Genomic DNA, 20,163 nt, shown 5'->3' with positions numbered 1-20,163 from the left:
TATAGTAAGTGCTCTTTAAATACCATTGATTGATTACACAGTGAACCCAAAGCTCTGCACGTAGTATCAAAAAATAAGGTAAGCAGTATGGCCTAGTGGAGAGATCACTAGGGGTTAGTGGACCTGAGTTCTAATCCAGTCAGTCAAAAAATAAACTCCTTCGGGGCAGAGAGCACGTCTACCGACTCTGTTGTATTGTACTCTCCCAAGTGCTTAGCACGGCGCTCTGCGTATATATAGTAAGTGCTCTTTAAATACCATTGATTGATTAGACGGTGAACCCAAAGCTCTGCACGTAGTATCAAAAAATAAGGTAAGCAGTATGGCCTAGTGGAGAGATCACTAGGGGATAGCGGACCTGGGTTCTAATCCAGTCAGTCAAAAAATAAACTCCTTGGGCGCGGAGACCATGTCTACCGACTCTGTTGTATTGTACTCTCCCAAGTGCTTAGCACGGCGCTCTGCGTATAGTAAGTGCTCTTTAAATACCATTGATTGATTAGACGGTGAACCCAAAGCTCTGCACGTAGTATCAAAAAATAAGGTAAGCAGTATGGCCTAGTGGAGAGATCACTAGGGGATAGCGGACCTGGGTTCTAATCCAGTCAGTCAAAAAATAAACTCCTTGGGGGCAGAGACCATGTCTACCGACTCTGTTGTATTGTACTCTCCCAAGTGCTTAGCACGGCGCTCTGCGTATAGTAAGTGCTCTTTAAATACCATTGATTGATTAGACAGTGAACCCAAAGCTCTGCACATAGTAAGCTGTCAAGAAATAAGGTAAGCAGTATGACCTAATGGAGAGAGCACTAGGGGCTAGGGGTTAGCGGACCTGGGTTCTAATCCAGTCAGTCAAAAAATGAACTCCTTGGGGGCAGAGACCACGTCTACCGATTCTGTTGCGTTGTACTCTCCCAAGTGCTTAAGACGGTGCTCTGTGTATGGTAAATGCTCTTTAAATACCATTGATTGATTAGACGGTGAACCCAAAGCTCTGCACGTAGTAAGCTCTCAAGAAATGAGGTAAGCAGTATGGCCTAGTGGAGAGAGCACTAGGGGCTAGGGGTTAGCGGACCTGGGTTCCAATCCAGTCAGTCAAAAAATAAACTCCTTGGGGGCAGAGACCACGTCTACCGACTGTTGTACTCTCCCAAGTGCTTAGCATGGCGGTCTGCATATAGTAAGTGCTCTTTAAATACCATTGATTGATTAGACAGTGAACCCAAAGCTCTGCACATAGTAAGCTGTCAAGAAATAAGGTAAGCAGTATGGCCTAGTGGAGAGAGCACTAGGGGCTAGGGGTTAGCGGACCTGGGTTCTAATCCAGTCAGTCAAAAAATAAACTCCTTGGGGACAGAGACCACGTCTACCAAACTCTGTTGTATTGTACTCTCCCAAGTGCTTAGCACGGCGCTCTGCGTATAGTAAGTGCTCTTTAAATACCATTGATTGATTAGACGGTGAACCCAAAGCTCTGCACGTAGTATCAAAAAATAAGGTAAGCAGTATGGCCTAGTGGAGAGATCACTAGGGGTTAGCGGACCTGGGTTCTAATCCAGTCAGTCAAAAAATAAACTCCTTCGGGGCAGAGAGCACGTCTACCGACTCTGTTGTACTGTACTCTCCCAAGTGCTTAGCACGGCGCCCTGCGTATAGTAAGTGCCCTTTAAATAGCATTGATTGATTAGACGGTGAACCCAAAGCTCTGCACGTAGTATCAAAAAATAAGGTAAGCAGTATGGCCTAGTGGAGAGATCACTAGGGGTTAGCGGACCTGGGTTCTAATCCAGTCAGTCAAAAAATAAACTCCTTGGGGGCAGAGACCACATCTGCCGACTCTGTTGTATTGTACTCTCCCAAGTGCTTAGCACGGCGCTCTGCGTATAGTAAGTGCTCTTTAAATACCATTGACTGATTAGACGGTGAACCCAAAGCTCTGCACGTAGTATCAAAAAAATAAGGTAAGCAGTATGGCCTAGTGGAGAGATCACTAGGGGTTAGCGGACCTGGGTTCTAATCCAGTCAGTCAAAAAATAAACTCCTTGGGGGCAGAGACCACGTCTACCAAACTCTGTTGTATTGTACTCTCCCAAGTGCTTAGCACGGCGCTCTGTGTATAGTAAGTGCCCTTTAAATACCATTGATTGATTAGACGGTGAACCCAAAGCTCTGCACGTAGTAAGCTCTCAAGAAATAAGGTAAGCAGTATGGCCTAGTGGAGAGAGCACTAGGGGCTAGGGGTAGCGGACCTGAGTTCTAATCCAGTCAGTCAAAAAATAAACTCCTTGGGGGCAGAGAGCACGTCTACCGACTCTGTTGTATTGTACTCTCCCAAGTGCTTAGCACGGCGCTCTGCGTATAGTAAGTGCTCTTTAAATACCATTGATTGATTAGACGGTGAACCCTGTGTGGGATAGGGACTGGCCAATCTGATTATCCTGTTTGTACCCCAGCACTTAGCACAGTGCATGGCACGTAGTAAGGGTTTAATAAATGCCATTATTATAATAATTATTATTACTACGCAAGGAACACGTCCACCAACTCTGTTATATTTTACTCTCCAACGTGCGTAGTACAGTGCTCTGCAGACATTACTTGGGTATGAAGTTGTGCAGATTCCATATTATGAAGCTGAGATTTTACAAACAAGACGTGAGGTAATGGAATATCCACAGAAAAGTTCTTACTTAAAACATTATGGACTCCTTCAGTGCCAAGAATGAAATATCGCAGAAGAATATGGGTGCTTAGTTCAAGAGTCAGTGCAGGTTTTGTTTTGTTGTCAGTCTCCCCTTTCTAGACTGTGAGCCCGTTGATGGGTAGGGACCGTCTCTAGATGTTGCCGGCTTGTACTTCCGAAGCGCTTAGTACAGTGCTGTGCACACAGTAAGTGCTCAATAAATACGATTGAATGAATGAATCAATCAATCGTATTTATTGAGCACTTACTGTGTGCAGAGCACTATACTAAGCACTTGGGAAGTACAAGTTGGCAACATAAGTTGGCAACATGAATGAATGAATGAATGACAGTAAGCACTCAACAAATAGGAGTGATTATTACTCGTATTTATGTCAGTAGTCTGACTTGAACCCCAGTTCATTCATTCGTTCATTCAGTCGTATTTATTGAGCGCTTACTGTGTGCAGAGCACTGGACTAAGCGCTTGGGAAGGACAAGTCGGCAACATATAGAGACGGTCCCTACCCCACAACGGGCTCACGGCGGGCTCACGGTCTAGAAGGGGGAGACAGGCAGCAAAACAAAACATGTGGACAGGTGTCAAGTTGTCAGAATAAATAGAATTAAAGCTAAATGCACAGGCAACAAAACAAAACAGGTGTCTTGTCTTGGACAGGTGTCTTGGTGTCTTGGACAGGTGTCAAGTTGTCAGAATAAATAGAATTAAAGCTAAATGCACATCATGAACAAAATAAATAGAATAGTAAATATGTACAAGTAAAATAAATAGAGTAATAAATCTGTACAAATCTATACAAGTGCTGTGGGGAGGGGAAGGAGGTAGGGCGGTGGGGATGGGGAGGAGGAGAGGAAAAAGGGGGCTCAGTCTGGGAAGGCCTCTTAGAGGAGGTGAGCTCTCAGTAGGGCTTTGAAGGGAGGAAGAGAGCTAATTTGATGGATGTGAGGAGGGAGGGCATTCCAGGCCAGGGGGAGGATGTGGGCCGGGGGTCGACGGCGGGACGGGCGAGAACGAGGCCCGGTGAGGAGATTAGCGGCAGAGGAGCGGAGGGTACGGGCTGGGCTGGAGAAGGAGAGAAGGGAGGTGAGGTAGGAGGGGGCGAGGGGATGGACAGCCTTGAAGCCGAGAGTGAGGAGTTTTTGCTCGATTAAGTGCAAAATCATGTACTAATGTGCTCTGGGGGAGACAGGAGGAGGAGTAGGTCTTGGAGAGCCTGAGGGCCTTATAAATGGGGCTACCAGTGGGAAAGATCTGCAGGGAGGGACAGGTTTTCTGGGAAAGCAGGAGGGAAAAATAGGGAAGGTCAGTTGGCGGACACCCAGCTGGCTCCCTCTCCCTCGCTTCCTCCTCCCCTCTCTTCTTTCTTCCTGAAAATTCAGGACAGCTCCTGGCTCCTAGAAGATGAATCCCCCCGAGCAAGGTTGTAAGAATGATAACGATAGTAATAATGCTATTTATTAAGCACTTACCAAAGACAGAGCACTGTCCTAAGCACTGGGAATGAACACACAGGTAGACTTGAACCCGATGCCGGTCCCTCCGGTGGCACACAATCCAAGGCAACTAGAAATTTGGTCAGTCCGTCGTAATTATTGAGCGCTGACTGTGTGCAGGGCCCTGTGCTAAGCACTTGGGAGAGGACAGTATAACGATATAGCAGACATATTCCCTGCCCACAGTGAGCCCTCATTCGCCCAAACAGCAGTGGCGTTTGTCGAGCACCTATACGTCTGCACGTGTCTACATTTGAGAAGCAGCGTGGCTCAGTGGAAAGAGCACAGGCTGTGGATTCAGTGGTCATGGGTTCAAATCCTGGCTCCGCCAACTGTCGGCTGTGTGACTTTGGGCAAGTCCCTTCACTTCTCTGTGCCTCAGTTCCCTCATTTGTAAAATGGGGATGAAGACTGTGAGCCCCCCGTGGGACAACCTGATCACCTTGTAACCTCCCCTGGCACTTAGAACAGTGCTCTGCACATAGTAAGTGCTTAATAAATGTCATTATTATTATTATTATTATTATTATTATTATTATTATTATTATTATTATTCTCTGCGCCTCAGTGACCTCATCTGTAAAATGGGGATTGACTGTGAGCCCCCCGTGGGACAGCCTGATCACCTTGTAACCTCCCCCGGCGCTTAGAACAGTGCTTTGCACATAGTAAGCGCTTAACAAATGCCATCATCATTATTATTATTTCTCTAAAGTTGTGTATCGCTGTACAACACACACCCTCTAGACTGTAAGCTCGTGGTGATCAGGGGTTGTCAGTGGTTATTGTTGTATCATACTTTCCCAAGCGCTCAGTACAGTTCTCTGCACACAGTAAGCGCTTAATAAATATGATTGAATGAATGAATGAACACAGCTCTGAGCACTTGGGAGAGTACCAGAAATGGAGGAGGCACAGTCCCCGCCCGTAAGGAACTTAGCATTTAATAGAAATAATAATAATAATCATAGTGTTTGATAAGTGCTTACTGCGTGTCAAGCACTGGACTAAATGCTGGAGTATTTAGTTATTATTAATAACTAAACTATTTTACTATTTAAACTAAACTAAATTAATAACTAAACTATTATTTAGTTTAGTTATTTAAAAATTCAGTTCAAAACATCGACATTCAAGTGTGGTAGTAAAACAGTACCTGTATATATGTTCGTACGTATTTATTACTCTATTTATTTTATTTATACATATTTATTCTAATTATTTTATTTTGTTAATATGTTTTGTTTTGTTCTCTGTCTCCCCCTTCTAGACTGTGAGCCTACTGTTGGGTAGGGGCCGTCTCTATATGTTACCAACTTGTAATTCCCAAGCGCTTAGTACAGTGCTTTGCACACAGTAAGCGCTCAATAAATACGATTGAATGAATGAATGGAGTAAGATACAAATTCATCCGATCGGACGCGGTCTAAGTAGGAGGGAGAACAGGTACTGCGTGCTCCTTTTGCAGTTGAGGAAACTGAGGCCCAGAGGAATTAAATAATAATAATAATCATAATAATAATGGCATTTACTAAGTGCTTACTATGTGCAAAGCACTGTTCTAAGCACTGGGGAAGCTACAAGGTGATCAGGTTGTCCCAGGTGGGGCTCACAGTCTTAATCCCCATTTTACAGATGAGGTAACTGAGGCCCACAGAAGTTAAGTGACTTGTCCAAAGTCACACAGCTGACAGTGGCGGAGCCGGGATATCATCAACGGTATTTGTGGAGCGCTTATGACGTGTAGAGTGATGTACAGTCCAAGAGTCGGCGGACACATTCCTTGCCCACAGTGAGCTGGATGACTTGCCCAAGATCTCACAGCCAACGGGCGGCAGAGGCTGGATTAGAACCCAGGTCCTCTGACTCAGCGCGGCTTTAACAGGGGGCTCAGACCTAGAATCATAATAATCAATCAATCAATCGTATTTATTGAGCGCTTACCGTGTCCAGAGCAGTGTACTAAGCGTTTGGGAAGTACAAATTGGCAACATATAGAGACAGTCCCTACCCAACAGGCGGCTCACAGTCTAGAAGGGGGAGACAGAGAACAAAACCAAGCATATGAACAAAATAAAATAATGAACAAAGAGGAAGAAGAGGGAGCCATATCAGCCCCCTACCTCGCAAGCCTCTAACTCCTGACAGCAGGCTGTGCCCCCGTGGGACAACATGATCATCCCCCCCAGCGCTTAGAACAGTGCTCTGCACATAGTAAGCGCTTAACAAATGCCATCATCATTATTATTATTATTCTCTGAGCCTCAGTTCCCTCATCTGTAAAGTGGGGATGAAGACTGTGAGCCCCACGCGGGACAACCTGATCACCTGGTATCCCCCCCCCAGCGCTTAGAACAGTGCTCTGCACATAGTAAGCGCTTAACAAATGCCATCGTTGTCATCATCATCGTCATCATCATCATCATCATCGGAGGTCTTGGGACGTATTTGGATACTGACTCCTGAGTCTGTTTTGTTTTTATGGTATTTGTTAAATGCTTATTACATGCCAGGTACTGTTCTAAGTGCTGGGGTAGATATATATGTATATCACCTGTATTTATGTATATCACCTGTATATATGCATATATGTTTGTACGTATTTATTACTCTATTTTATTTGTACATATTTATTCTATTTATTTTATTTTGTTAATATGTTTTGTTTTGTTCTCTGTCTCCCCCTTTTAGACTGTGAGCCCACTGTTGGGTAGGGACCGTCTCTATGTGTTGCCAACTTGTGCTTCCCAAGCGCTTAGTACAGTGCTGTGCACAAAGTAAGTGCTCAATAAATATGATTGATTAGATACAAATTAATCAGGCAGGACACAGTCAATGTCCCACGTGTACCTCCATGTCTTAATCCCCATTTTATATAGAGAAGCAGCATGGCTCAGTGGAAAGAGCCCGGGCTTTGGAGTCAGAGGTCATGGGTTCAAATCCCGGCTCCACCAATTGTCAGCTGTGTGACTTTGGGCCAGTCACTTCATTCATTCATTCGATCGTATTTATTGAGCGCTTACTGTGTGCTGAGCACTGGACTAAGCGCTTGAGAAGTCCAAGTCGGCAACATCTAGAGACGGTCCCTACCCAACAGCGGGCTCAGCCTAGAAAGGGGAGACAGACAACAAAACAAAATGCGTGGACAGGTGTCAAGTCATCAGAATAAGTAGAAGTAAAGCTAGATGCACATCATTAACAAAATAAATAGAATAGTAAATATGGAGAAGTAAAATAAATAGAGTAATAAATCCATGCAAACATATATACAGGTTATATTGTTATATTGTACTGTCCCAAGCACTTAGTACATCACTCTGCCCACAGTAAGCCCTCAATAAATACAATTGACTGACTGATAAGTAGTGTGGCCTAGTGGAAAGAGCACAAGCCTGGAGGTCTGAATGGCCTGGGTTCTAATTCTGACTCTGCCAATTGCTTGCTGTGTGATCTTGGGCAAGTCACTTAACTTCTCTTGGCCTCAGTTTCCTCAACTGTAAAACGAGGCTTCTAGACTGTGAGCCCACCTTCTAGACTGTGAGCCCGCTGTTGGGTAGGGACCGTCTCTATATGTTGCCAGCTTGTACTTCCCAAGCGCTTAGTACAGTGCTCTGCACACAGTAAGCGCTCAATAAATACGACTGAATGAACGATTGAATGAGGATGCCTGTTCTCACTCCTAATTAGACTGTGAGCCCCACGCACAGGGACTGTGTCCAACCTAATTAACTTATACCTGCCCCGGTGCTTAGAACAGTGTTTGACGCATTGTAGGTGCTTAACAAATACCGTACAAAAGATTTAAAAAAAAAATCTGAGTCGGTAGACACGTCTCTGCCCAAAACAACCTTGCAGTGTGGAACCCATCGGAGTCTCCTGAAAGGCTTTAAAATCATCCCGCTCTTTTATTATTTTTTTTAATGGTTCATTAAAGTTCATTAAGTTCATTAAGCAACTTACTTTTTACCAGGCACTGTATTCAGCTCGGGGGTAGATGCAGGTTACTCTGGTTGGACATGGTCCATGTCCCTCATGGGGCTCACAGTCAATCAATCAATTGACTGTAGAGACCGTCTCTATATGTTGCCAACTTGTACTTCCCAAGCGCTTAGTACAGTGCTCTGCACGCAGTAAGCGCTCAATAAATACGATTGAATGAATGAATATTGACAATCGAGGAGCGTCCAGTCTAGACTCTGAGCCTGCTGTTGGGTAGGGACCATCTCTATATGTTGCCAACTTGTACTTAGTACAGTGCTCTGCACACAGTAAGTGCTCAGTAAATACGATTGAATGAATGAATGAACAAATGCCATCATCATTATCATTATTATTATTATCTGGAAAATGGGGATGAAGAGTGTGAGCCCCATGTGGGACAGGAACTGTTTCCAACCTGATTAACTTGTATCTACCCTCGCACTTACAATAGTACTTGGCACACCGTAAGTGCTTAACAAGCACCCTAATTATTACTATTATTGCTATCATTATTTATTATCCCTGGAATCCTAGCCTGAGCAATCTAGGGAGGACTGGGAACCACCCGATAAAACATCCTGTACAGTTGCTGCGGAAATTGGCCATTGTTCTCTCAGAGTTTGTCCTCGATGTTCTCCCCGAAGAGGAAACCTCATATTTTTTTCTTCCTGGCAAGCCCACTTTTAAACAAAGGAGCCTGGATTTTGATGAACCTGTTATTTTGGAAGGTGGGATCCTGTTTGTCTTGGAGCCAGATAACCGGGTGTGAATCTTTAGTGAAGATGCTCCTTTTTTTATGATATTTGTGAAGCACTTCCAATGTGCCAGGCACTGTACTAAGTGCTGGGGTAGTTACAAGCTCATCAGGTTGGATACAGGTCATATCCCGCCTAGGAATCACAGCTTTAATCCCCATTTTGCAGTCTAGACCATGAGCTCACTATGGGCAGGAATGTGTCTGTTGTTATATCGTACTCTCCCGAGCGCTTAGTACAGTGCTTTGCATTCATTCATTCATTCAGTTGTATTTACGGAGCGCTTACTGTGTGCAGAGCACCGGACTAAGCACTTGGGAAGTACAAATCGGCAGCATGTAGAGACTTGTCAGTCAATCGTATTTATTGAGCGCTTACTGTGTGCAGAGCACTGGACTAAGCGCTTGGGAAGTACAAGTTGGCAACATAGAGAGACAGTCCCTACCCAACAGTGGGCTCACAGTCTAAAAGGGGGAGACAGAGAACAAAACCAAACATACTAACAAAATAAAATAAATAGAATAGATATGTACAAGTAAAATAAATAAATAAATAAATAGAGTAATAGATTGACAGTCATTCATTCATTTAATTGTATTTACTGAGCGCTTACTGTGTGCAGAACACTGTACTAAGAGCTTGGGAAGTACAAGTTGGCAACACGTAGAGATGGTCCCTACCCAACAATGGGCTCACAGTCTAGAAGGGGGAGACAGACAACAAAACAAAACATGTGGACAGGTGTCATCAGAATAAATAGAAATAAAGCTAGATAATAATAATAATGGCATTTATTAAGCACTTACTATGTGCAAAGCACTGTTCTAAGCGCTGGGGAGGTTACAAGGTGGTCAGCTTGTCCCACGGGGGGCTCACAGTCTTAATCCCCATTTTACAGATGAGGTAAACTGAGCCCCAGAGAAGTTAAGTGACTTGCCCAAAGTCACCCAGCTGACCAGTGGCGGAGCCGGGATTTGAACCCATGACCTCTGACTCCAAAGCCCGGGCTCTTCCCACTGAGCCACGCTGATGCACATCATTAACAATATAAATAGAATAGAACAGTCTCTACCCAACCACGGGCTCACAGTCTAGAAGGCGGAGACAGACAATGAAACGAAACAGTAAGCGCTCAATAAATACCATTGAATGAGGGAACTGAGGCCCAGTGAAGTGACTTACCCAAGGTCACACGGCAGACAAGTGGCAGAGCCAGGAATAGGACCCAGGGCCTCTGACTTCCCAGGACTAGTCTCCTTCTACTAGGCCATGCTGCTTTTTCATTCATTCATTCATTCAGTCGTATTTATTGAGCGCTTACTGTGTGCAGAGCACTGTACTAAGCGCTCGCTTCTCATCAAGCAGACCAGAGTGGGGGTTTGGGTCACGGTAGCCCCTTGGTCACCAATCCGAGGGGATTGTGAGCCAAAATCAGGTGGCTTCTGATTACTCCAGGGCTGATTGTCTCTGTTGGTCTCCTTCCCTCACTGGGCCCCTCCTTTTTGGCCATTTCTCCGCCCACTTCTCCCTCAGTTTCTTACCCAGTCTGAGGGAACAACGGGGGCACAAAAGGAGGGAAAACGTAACTAGTCATTTATTACTCCATTTATTTATTTATTTATTCATTAATTTATTTATTCATTCATTCATTTATTTATTTATTTTTACTTGCACATATCTATTCTATTTATTTCATTTTGTTAGTATGTTTGGTTTTGTTCTCTGTCTCCCCCTTTTAAACTTGTGAGCCCACTGTTGGGTAGGGACCGTCTCTATATGTTGCCAACTTGGACTTCCCAAGCGCCTAGTACGGTGCTCTGCACACAGTAAGCGCTCAATAAATACGGTTGATTGATGGATAGTCAATGGTGACACTTGTCTGCAGCTCTGGGAAAGGGTCTGGTCGAAGATGAGGGTCAAACTAGGGGCTCAAATGAGGTTTGGGGGAATCTCACTTATTTGTGTGTAGCCCAGGCTGTGAGCTCAGGGTTTATCATTGGCTAAAATGAGGTTTTCGGGACCGCGCTTATTTGTGCGTGGGCCCGGCTGAGAGCTCAGGGTTTGGAGACCGGGAAGGGGCAGGAGGAGGAAGGGAAAAAGGCTCGGAGAACTGGAAAGAATTTGGTTTGGTGTGTAGTTCCAGCCATCAGTCAATCAATCATATTTATTGAGCACTTACTGTGTGCAGAGCACTGAACTAGGCGCTTGGGAGAGTACAGTACTTGTACTTGTACAGTACTTGTACTACTCCAACTTGTACTTCCCAAGCGCTTAGTACAGTGCTATGCACACCGTAAGCGCTCAATAAATACGATTGATTGATTACAGTGCAACAGAATCGGCATACAAGTCCCCTGCCCACCTCATTAAATTCCCCCTAGTAGTGACCGAGCAGCTCATAACCAGTGTGGCCTAATGGAAAGATCTCAAGAATGGGAGTCAGAGGACCTGGGTTCTAATCCTGGCTCTGCCACTTGTCGGCTGTGCGACCTTGGGCAAGTCGCTTAATTCTCTTTGAGTTCCCTTGTCTGCAGGATGGAGATTCCCTACCCGTCCTCCCTCCTAATTAGACTGCGTTTTCCACGTGGGATCCAATTATCTTGTGCTTTGTACCATGCTTGGCACATAATAACCGGTTTATAGATATCACAATTATTATCATTATTATCATTATCATCAGCATCATTAGAAATCTATCCCCCGGCCTGGGAAATGGATGGTGGTCCGGTCCCAATCGGCCCCCACAGTGTCCCTGGCGAGGGCCATCCTAGGGGCTAGTTGTCCGCCACCTTCGGAAGACCCCTGCCAGTCAGGGGGCCTGGTTCGGCCCGAGGAAGGACTGTGAGCCCACTGTTGGGTAGGGACTGTCTCTATATGTTGCCAACTTGTACTTCCCAAGCGCTCTGCACACAGTAAGCGCTCAGTAAATACGACTGATTGATTGATTGATTCCCCCACCCTTCGGAGAGGAAGACTTCCCAGCCCTCAGACTCGTCGTCATCCTTTCCTTTCCCTAGGAAGGAGCAGCGGACAAAGTGGTCGTCTTGGCAGCAGAAATGCCCTCCTCCTCCTCCTGCCCGAAAGCTGGGCAGGCTGCCTGTTGGTGGGGCGCGGGGGCACTCTGGGGCATCGTTCCTCCCGCCGGCCACCGCAGATGCCAGCCGCGGCAGGTTGGCCTCCACGGGGCTGGGCAGGGCGGCCCTCGGAGTCGGAGGGTGTCATCGCCTTAGGCCCTTCAGCCCCCTCCTCCTTGGGCTCTGCCGGTTGCCAGGGAGGGCAGGGGAAGAGGAGGAGGTCCGTGCCTTCGTCCTTGGGAACAGATGGGCCCCGATTAGGTCTTGCCCTTATTTTATGTTCTACGTAAGACTGGGGGTTGTGGGCTGTTGAGGTGGCAGGTCGGTGTCTCACAATTCCCACAAATGTTGGCCGCAGGGCTGGCAAACGGACTGGCCTTTCGAGGTAGTCTTGATGCCGAACTTCTTAAAGGGCCCGGGACCTCTCCAGACCCTCCTGGGACTCACTGGGCCAGGTGGGAATGGCTCGGCTCCGGCAGTCCCCCCCCACCGGTCCACTCAGTTCCCTCATCTGTAAAATGGGGATGAAGACTGTGAGCCCCCCATGGGACAACCTGATCACCTTGTAACCTTCCCAGCGCTTAGATCAGTGCTTTGCACATAGTAAGCGCTTAATAAATGCCGTTATTATTATTCTCTCTGCCTGAGTTCCCTCATCTGTAAAATGGGGATGAAGACTGTGAGCCCCCCATGGGACAACCTGATCACCTTGTAACCTCCCCAGTGCTTAGAACAGTGCTTTGCACATAGTAAGCGCTTAATAAAAGGCCATTATTATTTTAATGGTATTTAGTAATTATGCTATTTGCAAAGCAGCATGGCTTAGTGGCAAGAACCTGGGTTTGGGAGTCAGAGGTCAATCAATCAATCAATCAATCAATCAATCGTATTTATTGAGCACTTACTGTATGCAGAGCACTGTACTAAGCGCTTGGGAAGTACAAGTTGGCAACATAGACAGTCCCTACCCAACAGTGGGCTCACAGTCTAAAAGGTCGTGGGTTCTAATCCCGTCCCTGCCACTTGTCCGCTGCGTGACCTTGGGGAAATGACTTCACTTCTCTGGGCCTCAGTTACCTCATCGGTAAAATGGGGATTAAGACTGTGAGCCCCACGTGGGACAAGGACTGTGTCCAACCTAATACGCTGTACCTATCCCGGTGCTTACTACAGTGCTTGGCACATAGTAAGTGCTTAATAATAATAGCATTTATTTATTAAGCACTTACTATGTGCAAAGCACTGTTCTAAGTGCTTGGGAGGTTACAAGGTGATCAGGTTGTCCCACGGGGGGCTCGCAGTCTTCATCCCCATTTTCCAGATGAGGTAACTGAGGCCCAGAGAAGTGAGGTGAGTTGCCCAAAGTCACACAGCTGACAATTGGCAGAGCCGGGATTTGAACCCATGACCTCTGACTCCAAAGCCCGGGCTCTTTCCACGGAGCCATGCTGCTTCTCCAACAAATGCCGCAGTTGTTATTGTTATTATTAAGTGTTTATGTCAGTCACTGTACTGAGCACTCGGGTAGATACAAGCTAATCAAGTTGGACACAGCCCCTCCCCGATATGGAGCTCACAGTATTAAGCCCCATTTTACAGTTGAAGTCACTGGGGCCCAGAGAAGTGAAGTGACTCGCCTGAGGTCACACAGCAGACGGGAGGCGGAGGTGGAATTAGAACCCAGCTCCTTCTGACTCCCGAGCTCGGGCTCTGTCCACTGGGGCACACTGCTTTTATAATGGCATTTATTAAACGCTTACTATGTGCAAAGCACTGTTCTAAGCGCTGGGGAGGTTACAAGGTGATCAGGTTGTCCCACAGGGGGTGCACAGTCTTAATCCCCATTTTACAGATGAAGTAACTGAGGCACAGAGAAGTTAAGTGACTTGCCCAGAGTCACACATCTGACAATTGGTGGAGCCGGGACTGTTTAGACTGTGAGCCCACTGTTGGGTAGGGACTGTGTCTCTATGTTGCCAACTTGTACTTCCCAAGCGCTTAGTACAGTGCTCTGCACACAGTAAGCGCTCAATAAATACAATTGATTGATTGATTGATTCTCAAAGGAGCCAGGACCAGCTTGGCAGAGTAGGCTCAGCCAGTGAGGGGAGGAGGCGGGGCGGCACTGGAGGCATGCGGGCGGGCAACGCCTGAAAAGTCTTTTGGGGGTGGCCGCGGAAGTGGCATTTGGTCCCTGTTTGGTTCAACCAACCTGGTGACCATCCCACCTTGTTCTCTGCCTTGCCGTTCCAGATTGAGAAGATAATGAGCTCCATCGGAGAAGGCATCGACTTTTCTCAGGAACAGCAGAAGATCTCAGGTACGGTGCTTGGCTGTCCCTCCCTCGGCGCCGGGAAGCGTAGGGGTCTTGCTGACCCTCAGCTCAGGCTATTCCCCCGTCCCGGGATCTGGAAAGTTAGGAGCCACTGAGGAAGTGGGGTGGGGTCTTCGGAGCGGGGCGGTCCCCTTCCTCCTTAGGGCTGGCCAAGCGACTTTCCTCGCCCTCCGTGCCGGGGGCTGCTTCTTGAGGGAGGTGATGGGGCGGCCTCGGGCCACTGGGTCGCAGCCGGTTTCCTTCTCGGGACGAGCCTGTTGAATGGCCGACTGTCTCTTCACACTCCTGGTGCTCGACTTAAAGGTGGGGCCGCGTTTCCCGCACACTCAGGTTGGCGTAGGATTGTCGGGCAGTGACCGGTGCCGTGTTTCTCGCAAACTCAGATGGTGGGGCAGTGGCCGGGGCCACGTTTCCCGCCCACTCAGCTGGTCGGGCAGCAGCCGGGGCCACGTTTCCCACACGCTCAGATTGGCACAGGATTGTCTGTCAGTGGCCGGTGCCATGTTTCTTGTACACTCGGATTGTGGGGTGGGGTCTTCAGAGCGGGGTGTTCCCCTTCCTCCTTTGGGCTGGCCAAGCGACTTTCCTCGCCCTCTGTGCCGGCGGCTGCTTCTTGAGGGAGGCGATGGGGTGGCCTCGGGCCACTGGGTCGCAGCCGGTTTCCCTCTCAGGACGAGCCTGTTGAGTGGCCGACTGTCTCTTCACACTCCCGGTGCTCGATTTGAAAGTGGGGCCGCGTTTCCCACACACTCAGGTTGGTGTAGGATTGTCGGGCAGTGACCGGTGCCATGTTTCTCGCAAACTCAGATGGTGAGGCAGTGGCTGGGGCCACATTTCCCACCACTCAGCTTGTCGGGCAGCAGCCGGGGCCACGTTTCCCGCGCACTCAGATTGGCGCAGGACTGTCGGACAGTGGCCAGTACCGTGTTTCTTGTATGCTCAGATTGTGGGGTGGGATCTTCAAAGCGGGGCGTTCCCCTTCCTCCTTTGGGCTAACCTGGGCTTGGCTGGCCAAGCAACTTTCCTCGCCCTCCGTGCCGGGGGCTGCTTCTTGAGGGAGGCGATGGGGCGGCCTCGGGCCACTGGGTCGCAGCCAGTTTCCTTCTCAGGGCGAGCCTGTTGAATGGCCGACTGTCTCTTCACACTCCTGGTGCTCGACTTAAAAGTGGGGCCGCGTTTCCCACACACTCAGGTTGGCGTAGGATTGTCGGGCAGTGATCGGTGCCGTGTTTCTCGCAAACTCGGATGGTGGGGCAGTGGCCGGGCCCACGTTTCCCGTCCACTCAGCTTGTCGGGCAGCATCTGGGGTCATGTTTCCCACGCACTCAGATTGGCGCAGGATTGTCCATCAGTGGCCATGTTTCTTGTTTCTTGTACATGTTTCTTGTACATTGTACAGTCTCCATGTTTCTTGTACATTTGGATTTTGGGGTGGGGTCTTCAGAGCGGGGCGTTCCCCTTCCTCCTGTGGGCCGACCTGGGCTTGTCTGGCCAAGCGACTTTCCTCGCCCTCCGTGCCGGGGGCTGCTTCTTGAGGGAGGCGATGGGGCGGCCTCGGGCCACTGGGTCGCAGCCGGTTTCCTTCTCGGGACGAGCCTGTTGAATGGCCAACTGTCTCTTCACACTCCTGGTGCCCGACTTAAAGGTGGAGCCGCGTTTCCCGCACACTTAGGTTGTCGTAGGATTGTCGGGCCGTGTTTCTCGCCGGTGCCGTGTTTCTCGCAAACTCAGATGGTGGGGCAGTGGCCGGTACCGTGTTTCTCGTACACTCGGATTGTGGGTCAGCGGCCGGGGCCACGTTTTCCGCGCACTCAGATTGTCAGGCAGCAGCCGCCCCATCCCTGACCTTCCTCCTGGGCCACGCTGCTTCTCTTTATTTATTTATTGAGCGCTTACTGTGTGCAGAGCACTGGACTAAGGGCTTGGGAAGTACAAGTTGGCAACATATAGAGGCGGTCCCTACCCAACAGTGGGCTCACAGTCTAGAGGGTGGCTAGTCTGTCCCCCTGCGATCACGCTGAACGAGGACCTCAGGCAGTCGATGGTAGTTATTGAGCACTCACTGGGTACAGAGCACCGTACTAAGCGCTTGAGAGAATACAATGTAACAGTTTAGCAGACACATCCCTGCCTCTGGCAGCTCTCAGAACGCCGTCTGCTGAGCGAGCAGCCTACTATAATGATGGCATTTGTTAAGCGCTTACTAGGTGCAAGGCACTGTTCTAAGCGCTGCGGAGGTTACAAGGTGATCAGGTTGTCCCACGGGGGGCTCGCAGTCTTCACCCCCATTTTCCAGATGAGGGAACTGAGGCCCAGAGAAGTGAAGTGACTTGCCCAAAGTCACACGGCTGACAATTGAACCCATGACCTCGGACTCCAAAGCCCGGGCTCTTTCCACTGAGCCATGCTGCTAGCACGTGGGCATGCTTCCCTGCGAGGTCTCTTCTAGGGATCCCACACGCTCCCTCCCCGAAATTGCCCCGGAGAGTTTTTTAGACTGTGAGCCCACTGTTGGGTAGGGACCGTCTCTATATGTTGCCAACTTGGACTTCCCAAGCGCTTAGTACAGTGTTCTGCACACAGTAAGCGCTCAATAAATACGATTGATTGATTGGTGAGGTGAGCAGGGCGGGCCACATTTCAACTAGATGCCTGCGACTTCCGAGCAGGACGGAGTCCTTCGGCCGGTCGGTCAGTTAGGCCTATTTATTGAGCGCTTACTGCATGCAGAGCATTGTGCACTTGGGAGAATACAACACAACAATGGACCCTGCCCTGCCCATGACGACCTTAAAGTCTAGAGGGGGAGGAAGACAGTAATATAAATAAATGAAATTACAGATAATGGACATAAGTGCTTTGGGACAGGGTGAGGGGATGATACTTGCATATCTATTCTATTTATTTTATTTTGTTAGTATGTTTGGTTTTGTTCTCTGTCTCCCCCTTTTAGACTGTGAGCCCACTGTTGGGTAGGGACCATCTCTAGATGTTGCCAACTTGGACTTCCCAAGCACTTAGTACAGTGCTCTGCACACAGTAAGCGCTCAATAAATACGATTGATTGATTGATGAATTAAGGGAGCAAATCAGGGTGACTGAAAAGGGAGTGGAAGAAGAGGAAAAGAGGGCTTTCATTCATTCATTCAGTCACATTTATTGAGCACTTACTGTGTACAGAGCACTGTACTAAGCGCTTGGGAAGTCCAAGTTGGCAACATATAGAGACGGTCCCTACCCAACAGCGGGCTCACAGTCTAGACTGGATGCTCCTCGATTGTCAACATTCATTCATTCAGTCGTATTTATTGGGCGCTTACTGTGTGCAGAGCACTGGACTAAGCGCTTGGGAAGTCCAAGTTGGCAGCGTATAGAGACGGTCCCTACCCGACAGTGGGATCACAGTCTAGAAGGGGGAGACAGAGAACAAAACAAAACATATTAACAAAATAAAATAAATAGAATAAATATGCACAAATAAAATAAGTAAATAAATACAATAATAGATTCGTACAATCAATCAGTCGTATTTATTGAGCGCTTACTGTGTGCAGAGCACTGGACTATGTACATATAAACGTATATACAGGGCTTAATCGGGGAAGGCTTCTCGGAGGAGGTGTGCTGTTGATAAATCAATCAATCGTATTTATTGAGCGCTTACTGTGTGCAGAGCACTGTACTAAGCGCTTGGGAAGTACAAGTTGGCAACATATAGAGACAGTCCCTACCCAACAGTGGGCTCACAGTCTAAAAGAAAGGTGGGGCGAGTAATTGTCTGTCTGATATGAAGAGGGAGGGCGTTCCAGGCCAGAGGCAGGATGTGGGCGAGTGGTCGGCGGCAAGAGGGAGGTACGGTGAGTCGTTTGGCGCTTAGAACAGTGCTTTGCACATAGTAAGCGCTTAACAAATACCAACATTATTATTATTATGAGAGGATGAAGGTGTGCGGGCTGGGGTGTAGGAGGAGAGTAGCGAGGTGAGGTACGAGGGGGAAATCAATCAATCAATCAATCGTATTTATTGAGCGCATACTGTGTGCAGAGCACTGTACTAAGCGCTTGGGAAGTCCAAGTTGGCAACATATAGAGACGGTCCCTATCCAACAGTGGGCTCACAGTCTAGAAGGGGGAGACAGAGAACAAAACAAAACATATTAACAAAATAAAATAAATAGAATAGATATGTACAAGTAAAATAAATAAATTTATTATTATTATTATTATTATTATCAGACACAAAGCTAGCTAGGATGATTGATATTATTATGAGAGGATGAAGGTGTGCGGGCTGGGGTGTAGGAGGAGAGTAGCGAGGTGAGGTACGAGGGGGAAATCAATCAATCAATCGTATTTATTGAGCGCTTACTGTGTGCAGAGCACTGTACTAAGTGCTTGGGAAGTCCAAGTTGGCAACATATAGAGATGGTCCCTACCCAACAGTGGGCTCACAGTCTAGAAGAGTGGGCTCACAGCTCATTTTTTACCCAGAATGACCTCAGGAGCGATGCCGAGAAAGGTGATTGAGGACTTTCAAGCCAATGAATAAGGAGTTTTTCTTCGACGCAGAGGTGGAGGGGAATCCACGGGAGGTTCTTGAGGAGCAGAAAAACCTGGCCTGATTTTTTTGTAAAAAACAAAAATGGCTGGCTACTCAAGGGCTGCCTCAGTGCCCAACCAGGAGTACCATCCTCCCATTTGTTCATTCGTTCGGTCGTATTTATTGAGCGCTTACTGTGTGCAGAGCACTGGACTAAGTGCTTGGGAAGTCCAAGTTGGCAACGTATAGAGACGGTCCCTACCCAACAGCGGGCTCACAGTCTAGAAGGGGGAGACAGAGAACAAAGCATATTAACAAAATCAAGTAAATAGAATACGTACAAGTAAAATAAATAAATAGAGTAATAAATACGTACAAACATATATACAGGTGCATTGAGGAGGGGAAGGAGGTAAGGCGGGGGGATGGGGATTCATTCATTCAATTGTATTTATTCATTCATTCATTCAATCGTATTTATTGATCGCTTACTGTGTGCAGAGCACTGGACTAAGCACTTGGGAAGTCCAAGTTGGCAACATATAGAGATGGTCCCTAGTGGGCTTATTGAGCGCTTACTGTGTGCAGAGCACTGTACTAAGCGCTTGGGAAGTACAAGTAGAGAAGCAGCGTGGCTCAGTGGAAAGAGCCCGGGCTTTGAAGTTAGAGGTCATGGGTTCAAATCCTCGCTCTGCCAATTGTCAGCTGGGTGACTTTGAGCAAGTCACTTCACTTCTCTGGGCCTCAGTTCCCTCATCTGTAAAATGGGGATGAAGATTGTGAGCCCTCTGTGGGACAATCTGATCACCTTGCAACTCCTCCAGCGCTTAGAACAGTTCTTTGCACATAGTAAGTGCCTAATAAATGCCATCATTATTATTATTACAAGTTGGCAACATCTAGAGACGGTCCCTACCCAACAGCGGGCTCACAGTCTAGAAGGGGGAGACGGAGAACAAAACAAAACATATTAGCAGAATAAAATAAATAGAATAAATATGTACAAATAATAGAGTAATAAATACATAGAAACACATGTACATATATACAGGTGCCGTGGGGACGGGAAGGAGGTAAGGCGGGGGGGATGGAGAGGGGGCGAGAGCGGCGGCTGTCCCCGGCCTTCAACCCGGCTCTTTTAGACTGTGAGCCCACTGTTGGGCTCATAGGGACCGTCTCTATATGTTGCCATCTTGTACTTCCCAAGCGCTTAGCACAGTGATCTGCACACAGTAAGCACTCAATAAATACAATTGATTGATTGATTGATTGAACCCCCAG

General features: G+C 47.7%; 1 protein-coding gene across 4 annotated transcripts in view; it reads left to right on the top strand.

Moving 5' to 3' along the window:
* The window catches only part of ANKS1A (ankyrin repeat and sterile alpha motif domain containing 1A), a 255,025-nt gene that overhangs the window by 202,964 nt on the left and 31,898 nt on the right, over positions 1-20,163 (top strand). For all 4 annotated transcript variants that reach the window (XM_038748704.1, XM_038748705.1, XM_038748706.1 and 1 more), the window contains one exon: positions 14,262-14,328. In XM_038748704.1, the coding sequence (XP_038604632.1) occupies positions 14,262-14,328 (67 nt within the window). The remainder of the gene's footprint in view (positions 1-14,261; positions 14,329-20,163) is intronic.

This window comes from Tachyglossus aculeatus, chromosome 7 (genome assembly GCF_015852505.1).
Source record: "Tachyglossus aculeatus isolate mTacAcu1 chromosome 7, mTacAcu1.pri, whole genome shotgun sequence".
Lineage (NCBI taxonomy): Eukaryota > Metazoa > Chordata > Mammalia > Monotremata > Tachyglossidae > Tachyglossus > Tachyglossus aculeatus.
Note: the sequence above shows the minus strand (reverse complement) of the source record. Positions and strands in the feature narration are given on the sequence as shown.